Here is a 13,184-nt window from a genome sequence, read left to right on the forward strand (position 1 = left end):
TTAAAAAAGGAGGATCATGTTTCGCCAATCACAGGTGCAGTATAAGTTTAGAAACGCTGTACAATAGTGTACTGTCTATGTTAATGCCAGGGCTGAATTTTTGTCCCAGTCTGCCCCTGGACTTAATTAAGCACTTGGAGTAATGAGTAGGAAACTGTGTTTTCACAAGCAAAAAACGCTTTATTTGCCTTCCCAATAAATACTAGATTAAATATTAAACCATGGCTATAATTTATTGAAAAGAGAGGTATGTTTCTGGACGGTGCACCATGCTGCCTGGTTATGTCAGAGCGTCGCAGATTATTGGTCGATTTTAGAAGGGCGCCCCTCCCTCTCCGCTTTTGCACTTTCACGTCACGGGCCATAGATCGGTGCCCCGCGGCTCAGCATAATGGAAGCCACCCAGTGGTAAACTGCCTGAGTGGGACATCTTCATTAATCCACCATCTTTGATGCTCTTCCACCCGGAAATAAGCAGAATTTTCAAAGATGGCGGAACAAGGGCCAATGGCGATAGCTATGCGGCTAAGAAATCAACTCCAGACCGTATATAAGCTCGACCCTTTACGAAATGAGGTAGGTGCCAATTAATTTCGGACTCCATAGACTCGACAAGACCAGTAAGAATTGTTTGAGTTAATTAGAGCTGGATATAGCTACATAACTATGACGAGGAAAAGCAGCAACGCGAGCGCTTCCTCCTGTCCCCAAAGTGATGGAGCAAGAGCTGCCTACGTGTGCGCAGGCGTGTGTGGAAGAGTCTACCCGTGTTTTCTGTGCAGCTACTGCAAGGTCCTTCGTGCAAATGGATAAATTAACCCCCCCCCTACATGATTAGTTAAAATACGAATTTGCGTTTTGCCTTAATGAATATTAGTTTATAGGTAGTTAGTAGCTAGCTAATTGTGTTTGCTAGGCTAGCTAGCTTCTGGTGACGGACTTGTCGAAGCTTGCTTGTAAAGTGACTAATATTTCTCTTACCTGTGTCCTTTATTTGCAATTTCATGTGTAGCGTACTGGGTTGCTAGCTATAACTTACAAATAAAGATGTATAGATTCTACACTGTTATTCTTGACATTGTGTTCGCTAACGTTAGCATAATAGCTACTCGTCTACAATGTTGCAGCCACCTGACACACCAACCTGCTAAAAAAAATCTAATTGTATTGGTCGCATACACATATTTTGCAGATGTAGCGAAGCTCCAACAGTGCAGTAAGACCTAACAATGCGAAACAAAACAAACAAATCTCCAAAATAATAATAAAGTAAGAAATATCAACCTAGTGGAAAAGAGCAATCGACATTAATGTTTAAAAATGAACTCATCAGTCTGTCTACTCTAGAATGTAATAATTCTAGCATGTTTTTTTGTATACATGTTTTTACATTGCTGCTGCTTGGAAAAAAGTTAGAAACTGCAGGGATACTTTCTACTCGAGATTTCAATAGCAACTTATTATTGTTGAAGGAGGAAGTCAAGTTGAAGATCAAAGACCTGAATGAACACATAGTGTGCTATCTCTGTGCTGGGTACTTCATCGATGCCACAACTATTACCGAGTGTCTGCATACATGTAAGTGGGCCCAGCCTGTTTTTTCAATGTTTTGGCTTATGAAGTTCCCCCTCTGGGAAATGGGCAAACTGTTATAGACTTGTATCCTAGCCAATGATTTATATAAACCCTGGATTGCTGATGCCATATTGGCACTCCTCAGAAGAAGCAGTCCTCCATAGGAATGAATGCAATTCTACAGTATTTAAATTAAATGTTTCAAGGACAAAATTACATTTATTTAAAGGGATACTTTGGGATTCTATCTACTTCCCCAGAGTCAGATGAACTCGTGGATACCATTTTGATGTCTCTGTGTCCAGTATGATGGAAGTTGGAGGTATTTTCGTGAGCCAATGCTAACTAGCCTCAGCCATTGCGCTATTGATACCCATAGACTTCCAGCCGTTAGCGCAACTACTTCTAACTTCCTTCAGACTGGACACGGAGACATACAAATGTTTTCCACGAGTTCATCTGACTGGGGTAGTAGATAAACCCTGAACTATCCCTTTAAGTATTTGTTGTTGTAGTGGGGACAGTAACAGAACTTTACAAAAATTATACTTTAAGGAATATATATATAAATGTATATATATACTACCGTTCAAAAGTTTGGGGTCACTTAGAAATGTCCTTGTTTTAGAAAGAAAAGCAACTTTTTTTTGTCCATTAAAATAACATCAAATTGATCAGAAATACAGTGTAGACATTGTTAATGTTGTAAATGGCTTTTGTAGCTGGAAACGGCTGATTTTTAATGGAATATCTACATAGGCGTACAGAGGCCCATTGTCAGCAACCATCAGTCCTGTGTTCCAATGGCACGTTGTGTTTGCTAATCCAAGTTTATCGATTACAGGATCAAAATGGCCAGAAACAAATAACTTTCTTCTGAAACTCGTCAGTCTATTCTTGTTCTGAGAAATGAAGGCTATTCCATGCGAGAAATTGCCAAGAAACTGAAGATCTCGTACAACGCTGTGTACTACTCCCTTCACAGAACAGCGCAAACTGTCTCTAACCAGAATAGAAAGAGGAGTGGGAGGCCCCGGTGCACAACTGAGCAAGAGGACAAATATATTAGTGTCTAGTTTGATAAACAGACGCCTCACAGTTCCTCAACTGGCAGCTTCATTAAATAGTACCCGCAAAACACCAGTCTCAACGTCAACAGTGAAGAGGCGATTCCGGGATGCTGACCTAGGCAGAGTTGCAAAGGAAAAGTCCAGTGTCTGTGTTGTTTTGCCCATCTTAATCTTTTCTTTTTATTGGCCAGTGTGAGATATGGCTTTTTCTTTGCAACTCTGTGTAGAAGGTCAGCATCCCGGAGTCGGCTCTTCACTGTTGACGTTGAGACTGGTGTTTTGCGGGTACTATTTAATGAAGCTGCCAGTTGAGGACCTGTGAGGTGTCTGTTTATCAAACTAGACACTCCAATGTATTTGTCTTCTTGCTCAGTTGTGCACCGGGCCTCCCACTCCTCTTTCTATTCTGGTTAGAGCCAGAATAGACTGACAAGTTTCAGAAGAAAGTTATTTGTTTCTGGCCATTTTGATCCTGTAATCAAACCCGAATTGCTGATGGGCCAGATACTCAACTAGTCTCAAGAAGGCCAGTTTTATTGCTTCTTTAATCAGTACAAGAGTTTTCAGCTGTGCTAACATAATTGCAATAAGGTTTTCTAATGATCAATTAGCCTTTTAAAATGATAAACTTGGATTAGCAAACACAACGTGCCATTGGAACACAGGACTGATGGTTGCTGATAATGGGCCTCTGTACGCCTATGTAGATATTCCATAAAAAATCGGCTACAATAGCCATTTACATTAACATGTCTACACTGTATTTCTGATCAATTTGATGGTATTTTAATGGACAAAATTTGTTCTAAGTGACCCCAAACTTTTTACCGGTAGTGTGTGTGTGTATATATATATATATATATATATATATATATATATATTCATTATACTACCGGTCAAAAGTTTTAGAACACCTACTCATTCAAGGGTTTTTTCTTTATTTTTTTTACTATTTTCTACATTGTAGAATAATAGTGAAGACATAAAAACTATGAAATAACACATATGGAATCATGTTGTAACCAAAAAAGTGTTAAACAAAACAAAATATATTTGAGATTCTTCAAATAGCCACCATTTGCCTTGATGACAGCTATGCATACTCTTGGCATTCTCTCAACCAGCTTCATGAGTTGGTCACTTGGAATGCATTTCAATTAACAGGTGTGCCTTGTTAAAAGTTTATTTGTGGAATTTCTTTCCTTAATGCATTTGTGCCAATCAGTTGTGTTGTGACAAGGAAGGGGGGTATACAGAAGATAGCCCTATTTGTTAAAAGACCAAGTCCATATTATGCAGCTCAACAGCTCAAATAAGCAAAGAGAAATTACAGGCCATCATTACTGTAAGACATGAAGGTCAGTCAATACAGAACATTGAGAACTGCAGTCGCAAAAACCATCAAGCGCTATGATGAAAATGGCTCTCATGAGGACCGCCACAGGAATGGAAGACCCAGAGTTACCTCTGCTGCAGAGGATAAGTTCATTAGAGTTACCAGCCTCAGAAATTGCAGCCCAAATAAATGCTTCACAGAGTTCAAGTAACAGACACATTTCAACATCAACTGTTCAGAGGAAACTGTATGAATCAGGCCTTCATGGTCGAATTGCTGCAAAGAAACCACTACTAAAGGACCAATAAGAAGAAGAAGAGACTTTCTTCGGCCAAGAAACACGAGCAATGGACATTAGACCGGTGGAAATTTGTCCTTTGGTCTGGAGTCCAAATTGGAGATTTTTGGTTCCAACCGCCGTCTTTGTGAGACGCGGTGTGAGTGAACGGATGATCTCCGCATGTGTATTTCCCACCGTAAAGCATGGATGAGGAGGTGTTATGGTGTGGGGTTGCTTTGCTGGTGACACTGTCTGTGATTCATTTATGATTCAAGGCACACTTAACTAGCATGGCTACCACAGCATTCTGCAGCGATACGCCATCCCATCTGGTTTGGGCTTAGTTGGACTATCATTTTGTTTTTCAACAGGACAATGACTTAACACAGCTCCAGGCTGTGTAAGGGCTATTTTACCAAGAAGGAGAGTGATGGTGTGCTGCATCAGATGACCTGGCCTCCACAATCCCCCGACCTCAACCAAATTGAGATGGTTTGGGATGAGTCGGACCGCACAGGGAATGAAAAGCAGCCAACAACTGCTCAGCATATGTGGGAACTCCTTCAAGACTGTTGGAAAAACATTCCAGGTGAAGCTGGTTGAGAGAATGCCAAGAGTGTGCATAGCTGTCATCAAGGCAAAGGGTGGCTATTTGAAGAATCTCAAATATAAAATATATTTTGATTTGTTTAACACTTCTTTGGTTACTTCATGATTCCATATGTGTTATTTCATATTTCTGATTTTTTCACTATTATTCTACAATGTAGAAAATAGTAAAAATAAAGAAAAACACTTGAATGAGTAGGTGTTCTAAAATGGTTGAGTGTATGTGTGTGTGTGTATGTGTTTATATATATATATATATATATATATATATATATATATATATATATATATATATATATATAAACACACACACACACACACTCTCTACCGGTCAAAAGTTTTAGAACACCTACTCAAGTGTTTGTCTACGTTGTAGAATAATAGTGAAGACATCTGAACTATGAAATAACACATATGGATTCATGTAGTAACCAAAAAAGCGTTAAATCAAAATATATTTTATATTTGAGATTCTTCAAATAGCCACACTTTGCCTTGATGACAGCTTTGCACACTCTTGGTGGGGGAGTGCCAGATGGAGGTGCGGTGGCTTCATAACAGCGCCCCTGTCAGTCATCTAGTGTGTGTATATATAATTGGTCCCTGCCTACTTATTACCTGTGAATGCATTTACATTTACAGTCATTTAGCAGACGCTCTTATCCAGAGCGAATGCATACAGTTGTATAGTACATTTTAATGTTATTATTAAATAACATCATTCATTTTCAATGACATTAATGGCTAATGTCTCTTCTGCTTCTATTTCAGTCTGTAAAAGTTGTATCGTGAAATACCTCCAAACCAGCAAGTATTGTCCAATGTGCAACATAAAGATCCACGAAACACAGCCTTTATTGAACCTGAAATTGGATAGAGTGATGCAAGACATTGTCTACAAACTGGTTCCAGGACTTCAAGAAAGTAAGTAGGCTAATAGTTGTTCTCATTTTGTTGCATAGTACTTTAGTAATGGTTTTGTTGTGACACAAGTCTAATAAAGAACAGTCACTATTTATCCTGTGTACTTAGAATAAAGCAGGTAGCTTAGTGGTTAAGAGCGTTGTGCCAGTAACCGAAAGGTCGCTGGTTCTAATCCCCGAGCCAACTAGGTGAAAAATCTGTCGATGTGCCCTTGAGCAAGGCACTTAACCCTAATTGCTCCTGTAAGTCGCTCTGGATAAGAGCGTCTGCTAAATGACGTAAAATGTAAAAAAAATTAAAAATAAAAGCTCTCGACTCCTAATTGTAACAGCGTTACTTAAACTGCAGGAGGAAGCAGCATTAAATTGTTAGCCATTTAGCGTGGGTTGATTTTTTTCATTGATAGTCCTTATTATGGGGTTCTTTGTAAACAGGTGAGGACAAGAGAATAAAAGAATTCTATCAGTCGCGTGGGCTTGAGAGAGTTGTCCAACCCTCTGGGGAAGGTAAGCCTTTACAGGGGAAAAAAAAATCTAATTTCAAGTTTGGTGTCATGATATGTTATTAGTTTTACATGGTATCTGTGTGTGTCACCCGTAGACTCCATACCAGATGCTACAGGATTACCTTTCACCACCTTTGACCATTCCAAGGCCCACTTTTACAGATACGATGAGCAGGTCTCGCTTTGTCTAGAGAGGCAAAGGTACGTTTTCGTGTCATGCCTTGACAAAACTACAGTAAGTACTGTCTATTCTCAGACCACTGGACTGTAAGCAAATTATATTTCAAGTGGTGGATTATCACTGATAGACTTAAAAGTGTGGAAGTTCAGTCTGTTGGTTCTATATCCCCAATCAGTGTTTCCTATAGCTGGTAATTTACATATTTTGTCCATGAAAAATACATTAAGCCAACAAATAAAAACATTGCTAACACAGAATATATGCTAAAGAAAAAGAAATATCATCTAAAAATCACATTTGCTCTGCATGGAAATTGGTTCAGGGTGTCAATCACATCTCTCTACTCTGCCTGTCTCCTTTGCCTGTCTGTATTGAGCTCACTCACTCACTCACTCACACAAACTTGCAACATTGTATCAACTGGTATTGGCCTGCAGAGTTTCCCGCACCAGTGAGTCCATGACAGGGGGAGAAGTGTTCATGTATTTTATGACGTTTTGCTAGATTTATCTCCCTAAAAGAATTTACAGAAATGTAATAAGTTTAGGTATTTAAGTAAAGTAATCTTGCTTCCCTCTTCCTCTAATCTAATGTCTGGTCAAGTAGCCAGCATAAATGCTAAAATAGTGCAAATCAAGCTAGCTGGTTGGCTAATGTACCAAGGATGGAAGCACAAACAAATGGGGAAATAAAGTGCCACTTAAACCGAGCATATTGACAAGCATAGCTGCTGGAGTGGGGGTGCTGAGGGTGCTGCAGCACCCCTTGAAAAATCAGAATAAATCAAATAAAAAGTTTATCGTATTAGCGGACCAATATAGCCATCTGTAGGGGGCAAATAATTTTATTCCGGGCCCCACCTCCAAATATCTTCCTGCGGCTATGTTGACAAGCCAGCGAGACCGGGGGAGACGTACAGTGCCAGTCAAAAGTTTGGACACACCTACAAGGGTTGTTCTTTATTTTTACTATTTTCTACGTTGTAGAATAATAGTGAAGACATCAAAACTATGAAATAACACATATGAAATCATGTAGTAACCAAAAAAGTGTTAAACAAATCAAAATATATTTGAGATTTGAGATTCTTCAAAGTAGCCACCCTTTGCCTTGATTACAGCTTTGCACACTCTTGGCATTTTTTTTGCAAGGAACCAATGTTCACTTTGTAGGCTATTATTTCTCCTCCTTGCATAGCTCAATAGTCATTGTCACTTCCATATCAGCAGTGGGCACTCCTACAAAATCCTTATCCTACACATGGGTTGGACTCAAATGGGTTTGTATTACATATAGTTGATAAATCTAATTTATTCAGCAAATAAAAAATCTGGCACAAATGGTTCTATGCTGTCCTCAATGAAGTCTGTTGAAAATGCCCCTTAAAATCCCTCTGTGTGTCATGCTTAATCATGTATTCTCTCGTCCCTGCAGTTTATCTCTGTCTGGAAAAAAAGATAAGACCAAACTGACTCTTCAGGTAAGTCAGGTGGGTAATAGATCTGCACCCTGCCACCAGAGGTCTCTGTTGGTTTAACTTGCAGTGGTCTGTTCTGTTTGGATTGAGAGGAAAAAACAAAGATGTCTCCATAAACAATGCTTCTGTTAAGTGTCAATTGCTTTTGCAATTGTTTAGTTTGAGTGCATTTGTCAGTCCCTACTAGAATTGCCCACAAATGTTTTGGTATTTGTTTATTTACATAATCATTTGGAATCATATGTGTGTTGAAGTGTGAAATTGGAGTTGTAGTAATGTTGTGGAAATGTTGCTCTGCCTCGTCTCTGCAGCAGAAGTTTGTGCGCTGCTCGGTCCGAGCCGAGGTGAGACACCTGCGTAAAGTGCTGTGTCATCGACTGAATGTGGAGAAGCACCAGGTCAGTCTACCCTCTAGCAAGACTACATTTAAGCACATTTAAGAGGGCCATTTCAGCCCCGTGTGCACTTTTTGTAAACAGTCCAAAACGCAGGAACCACATCTTATGATTATAAAAAAAGTGTAGCCTATTAGATCACAATCTCTTGTTGTGCAACTTTTTTCAGTTCTCTTGAGTGCTTTGAATATTATACACACAACAAGTTTAGCACATTTGAGTCAGCATGTGAATGTTTGAGAATTGAGTGCCATTATACAGTTCACCAAGGACCAGTTGTTATGTTTTGTCCTCTATGTGTGGTCTCCATTGCTCCACAGGTCCAGATGTTGTTCAATAATGAGTCCCTTCCAGATCACATGACCATGAAACGGCTGTGGCTCTCTCACTGGTTTGGCAAGGTACTGTGCTCTCAAGTTGAGCCAACAATTTCATACTGAATTCCTTTACACTTGAACCGGCTTTTTCCATTTGGACAGTCATTTAGAAAAACCTACTGTGGTAGAAACAGCATTGTGTCAGATTTAAGAAAATAAATAATATTCCATATCAATATTCTGTAGTGACTTCAAATTATGCAATATCTATAGCAATTTTACTCTCAAACATGTTCTCTAGCACAAGAAGAAAGGAAGTTTGTTACTTAGCGAACTGTAGGCCCTATTCAATCAAGTAGTTAGTGTTTGTGGGATAAGACAACAAATGATCTCATGCAATAATGACAAACATACAAGAGTGCATATTTAAACTATCATGCTGACATTGATTCATTTCTCACTGTACACTTTCCTTAGTAAATCAAAATATGCTTAATCGCAATGCAAGAACGTTTTTTGACTTACCTCAAATCTTGTCATAGGGTTATAATTGATTTGGGAGTTTCTTCAGAATCGTGTTAGTTTGATTTAATGTTTGTGGAATCAATTTAGTTAATTAATTTAGTTAATTAATTGTGTCTTTTTATTCCAGGCTCAACCGTTGGTCCTTCACTACACCATCAAGGACAAAAGGACAAGATAGAATTTTTCCCCTTTCTAATGACCTCAGCAGCTGTATATATTTTGTATAATATATATTATATTTTAATAGTGTGTGTACATTTGCCTTTTTTCCTCGTATTTTTTAAAATAAACATGGGAAAATAGTGTACAAATGTGCAGTGTTCTTTATGATCATTTCTGGAGATTTGCGCTGCACTTACAACAGAAGCTGTATTCAATTATGGGAAGCCATCAAGCCAACATGAAAATGGAATGAAAGAATGGAAGCAACCATTAATGAACCATGCAGTAATGTCTCAACTCAGTTTGAAAAGCTACAAATATTGGTAGTCATGTAAGATAAAACCTAACATAATAGCATTGATGCTTTAGCATTTGAGCTTAAGTAGTGAATATGATTAGTAATTGATTAGAGGAGCAGAAGTATGTACACCATGTTTTATAGTGCTTTATAGACCAGAAAATTAACTATATTAAAATTGTAATGTATAAGTTCATAACATAAGTTTAATTGAGTTCAGTGGGCCAAGTCTGGAATTATCAAATGGGAGTATTGTAAAGCTAATGCTGAAGAACTCTAAATTCTTGGAAATAATATTGTTCTTAGAAGCACTTATACCGTACTTCAAACAGTGGGGTACTTTGATGGCCTACCTGTACATACCTCTTGATGCGATTTTTTTTTAGCCCCCTTATGGTTTTTACTGATTATAAGTCACGCTGGATAAGAACAGCTAATAAATTACCAACATGTCTAAAAGCCATGCCAGCATTGGGCATCAGTGCTAACTCAGCTCATCTGAGTTAAATCAGTAATGCACTGTACTCGAAGCCATAACCAAATCTCTTTTTAGATAGTCTCTCTGACAGTCATTAAAACAAAAAGCTATTAGGCCTGATGTGCTTCCTTCATAGAGCGCAATCGTAATGGCGTCTTTTTGCATTTATCCCAAAACCCCATTTCCCTCATAGGAATGGCTGAACGAACCAGAGGTGTAACTCCTTTCCGGTTTTTAGGACAACAAGCTGGTGAGCTCTATTGCAAGTGATAACATCCCACTACACAACACTAGGTGGCAGACTTGATTCATTTATTACTTTTAGGTTGACAGACAATCCTTATGAGGGACATTATTAGTGGCGCTATGGTGCTGTTTGACTACAGAATAATATACAATAATTGTCCTGTTGCCATCTGTTTGTCTATCTAATATGACTCAGCAATCATACATGGAGATTTGTGCCATTGCGAGTCTCAATGTTATTCTCAGTCAAAATATGGTAAAAGACTCCAGTCACCCAAGTCATACTGTTCTCTCTGCTACCGCACGGCAAGCGGTACCAGAGTGCCAAGTCTAGGACCAAAAGGCTCCTTAACAGCTTCTACCCCCAAGCCATAAGACTGCAGAACAATTAATAAAATGGCCACCCGGACTATTTACATTGACCCCCCCCCCCCCCCCCATTTGTTTTTACACTGCTGCTACCCGCTGTCTTATCTATGCATAGTCACTTTACCCCTACCTACATGTACAAATTACCTCGACTAACCTGTACCCCCGCACATTGACTCGGTAACGGTACCCCTGTATATAGCCTCTATTGTTCTTTTGTGGTAATTTCTTTATCATGTTTTACTGTATTTGGTAAATACTTTCTTAACTCTTTCTTGAACTGCATTGTTGGTTAAGGGCTTGTAAGTAAGCATTTCACGGTAAGGTCTACACCTGTTGTATTCGTTGCATGTGACAAATAAAGTTTGATTTGATGCCCTGTGTTGACACCATATATTCCATGTAATCTTTTGTAGCACAGTATATTTGGGCTTTAAACCAACTGATGGGGATCTGGCACCATATCAAAGGGCATCTTTTCATGTAATAACTAAGACTGCATGTCAAGCAATGCATATCCATTAACACTGTATGCTAAAGAAATGACCAGTTATTTACTTAAAGTATGGTGAAATGGTAATGATACAATAATCTGTTACTTGTTTGTTTTTTGGATTCACTAAAACATGCACCATTTGGTACCACGTAGTTACCACTTGTTGAATTATTTGAAGTACTGTAAGTAAAAATACACATTGGTACCACAATCTCCAAGTAAATACTATAAAGCGCCACCTCAACCAATATCAACAGAAGTACATAGCCTACTACATAAATTGTGCATCTGTGAATATATTCTAACCATCAAGTGCAGTGGTGTTGGGGCCAATGTCATCATGTGCCATGGGATGGTAATCTCCTTTATTTGCATTAGATTTGTAGTCCTAAAAAAACTGTCTAAACCACCTCCCTTTAATTACTATTTTGGAGCACTCATTTGTCACTCTCCATGAGTGTTTATTTGCAAATCCTTGAAATTGTGCATGCCACAACCAGGTAAAACAGTTGTAAGCTTAAGTACTTTGTAACAATGTGTACCTCTACTGTAATTACTGTACCCGCCAATGTAACAACCATGTTAATACATATGGGCACAATGTAAAGTGCCCTTACTTAGAATCTACATTTTCAAGGGAGACTTGGCCAGTTGAGCACAAAATAGCCTGTTCCTCTATTATAATAATGGTAATAATAGCTTGATACAGACACACAGGTTTGATTAAATAAAATGATTAATTAAATATCACACTCATCTGAGCATTTGTAACAGAAGACTATGCCTCCAGAAACACTGCATAACCTTATACCATTTCGTATGAGAGAATATTACGTTACATAATTCCAAGCGGCCCGCTCGTGGTACCGATATTTCAGCAGACTTCTCGCAGACTGTGAACACTAATATTGAGTATGCAAAACGTCAAATGAAAGTCGTTGATTTAACGTGGTTAGACAAAGGTAATGTGATAACATGCTCTATAACATTCATAATATTCTAAACGAATAATTGGTTTTATTGGCCACACAAACTTATCACTTATGGATTTTGTATTAAAGCCTAACATTTGGTGTTTATGTAGGCCGCAAAATAGTTTCCCCCTTCAAAATAAGAGTAAAAACATTTGAGGACAGCAAGCAAGCCCCCTTCATCTGGTTACAAGTGTTACATATGGACCGAAAGATATTCAAGCAGACTGCAGTTAGAACAACAAGGATGCAGGGGAGAAAGACAACAACCCTCCTATTTCCACTGCCTCCTATTGAGATGTATTCATTAGGACGCCCATGCTAATCAATTGCTATTCATGGACGTTTTTCTAAATTGCTATTCAGAGGGGCAGATGCGTGCCATTATTGCTGCCGGCTCAGTGAAAACTTTGTACGGTGAGACGGGTTAACCTAATCAATCATGTTGACTAGTTTGTGTTAGACGATTCATAAACCATATGGCAGTGGAGTGGTCGCAACCTTTTTTAACGCAGCCCCGGGTCCTTACCATCTTGTGACAACTGTTAGGAAGCGAGTAAAAAGGAAGAACTTCTTTAACTGCCGCTAATTGAGCACTTTACTCACAACGAGCAGTAGACCTTCTGTCAACAGAAGGATATTCAGAGGTCCAAATCAGGTATACTAGGCCTAGCCAATACTTTGATGTTACCAGAAGGAAAACAATATTACGTTCTAGATAAATATTCATAATAATAATAATATGCCGTTTAGCAGACGCTTTTATCCAAAGCGACTTACAGTCATGCGTGCATACATTTTTGTGTATGGGTGGTCCCGGGGATCGAACCCACTACCCTGGCGTTACAAGCGCCGTGCTCTACCAATTGAGCTACAGAGGATACTGTTGCCTTGTCATTGTATTATCTCACAAATTGTGGGTTAAACCAATGCACATCGAGACACAGATGGACGTAATTGCAGAAAACAT

General features: G+C 38.8%; 1 protein-coding gene across 4 annotated transcripts; it reads left to right on the top strand.

Moving 5' to 3' along the window:
- Positions 1-480: 480 nt before the first annotated feature.
- On the top strand, positions 481-9,454 carry LOC311104928 (polycomb group RING finger protein 1; the record flags this gene model as incomplete). 4 transcript variants are annotated; one of them, XM_084146914.1, is made up of 9 exons in its annotated part: positions 481-576; positions 1,473-1,578; positions 5,642-5,794; positions 6,229-6,300; positions 6,395-6,500; positions 7,915-7,969; positions 8,269-8,355; positions 8,673-8,753; positions 9,322-9,454. In XM_084146914.1, the coding sequence occupies 9 exons, from the start codon at positions 490-492 to the stop codon at positions 9,370-9,372; spliced, it is 798 nt and encodes a 265-aa protein (XP_084003040.1). In that variant the 3' UTR covers positions 9,373-9,454. The 4 variants fall into 4 exon arrangements, with proteins under 4 accessions (XP_084003040.1, XP_084003038.1, XP_084003039.1 ...); XM_084146912.1 differs by having other exon boundaries at positions 490-576; positions 8,679-8,753; XM_084146913.1 differs by having other exon boundaries at positions 490-576; positions 7,915-7,960.
- Positions 9,455-13,184: the final 3,730 nt, after the last annotated feature.

Source organism: Coregonus lavaretus (assembly GCF_964263955.1).
Source record: "Coregonus lavaretus genome assembly, chromosome: 29".
NCBI classification, from domain to species: domain Eukaryota; kingdom Metazoa; phylum Chordata; class Actinopteri; order Salmoniformes; family Salmonidae; genus Coregonus; species Coregonus lavaretus.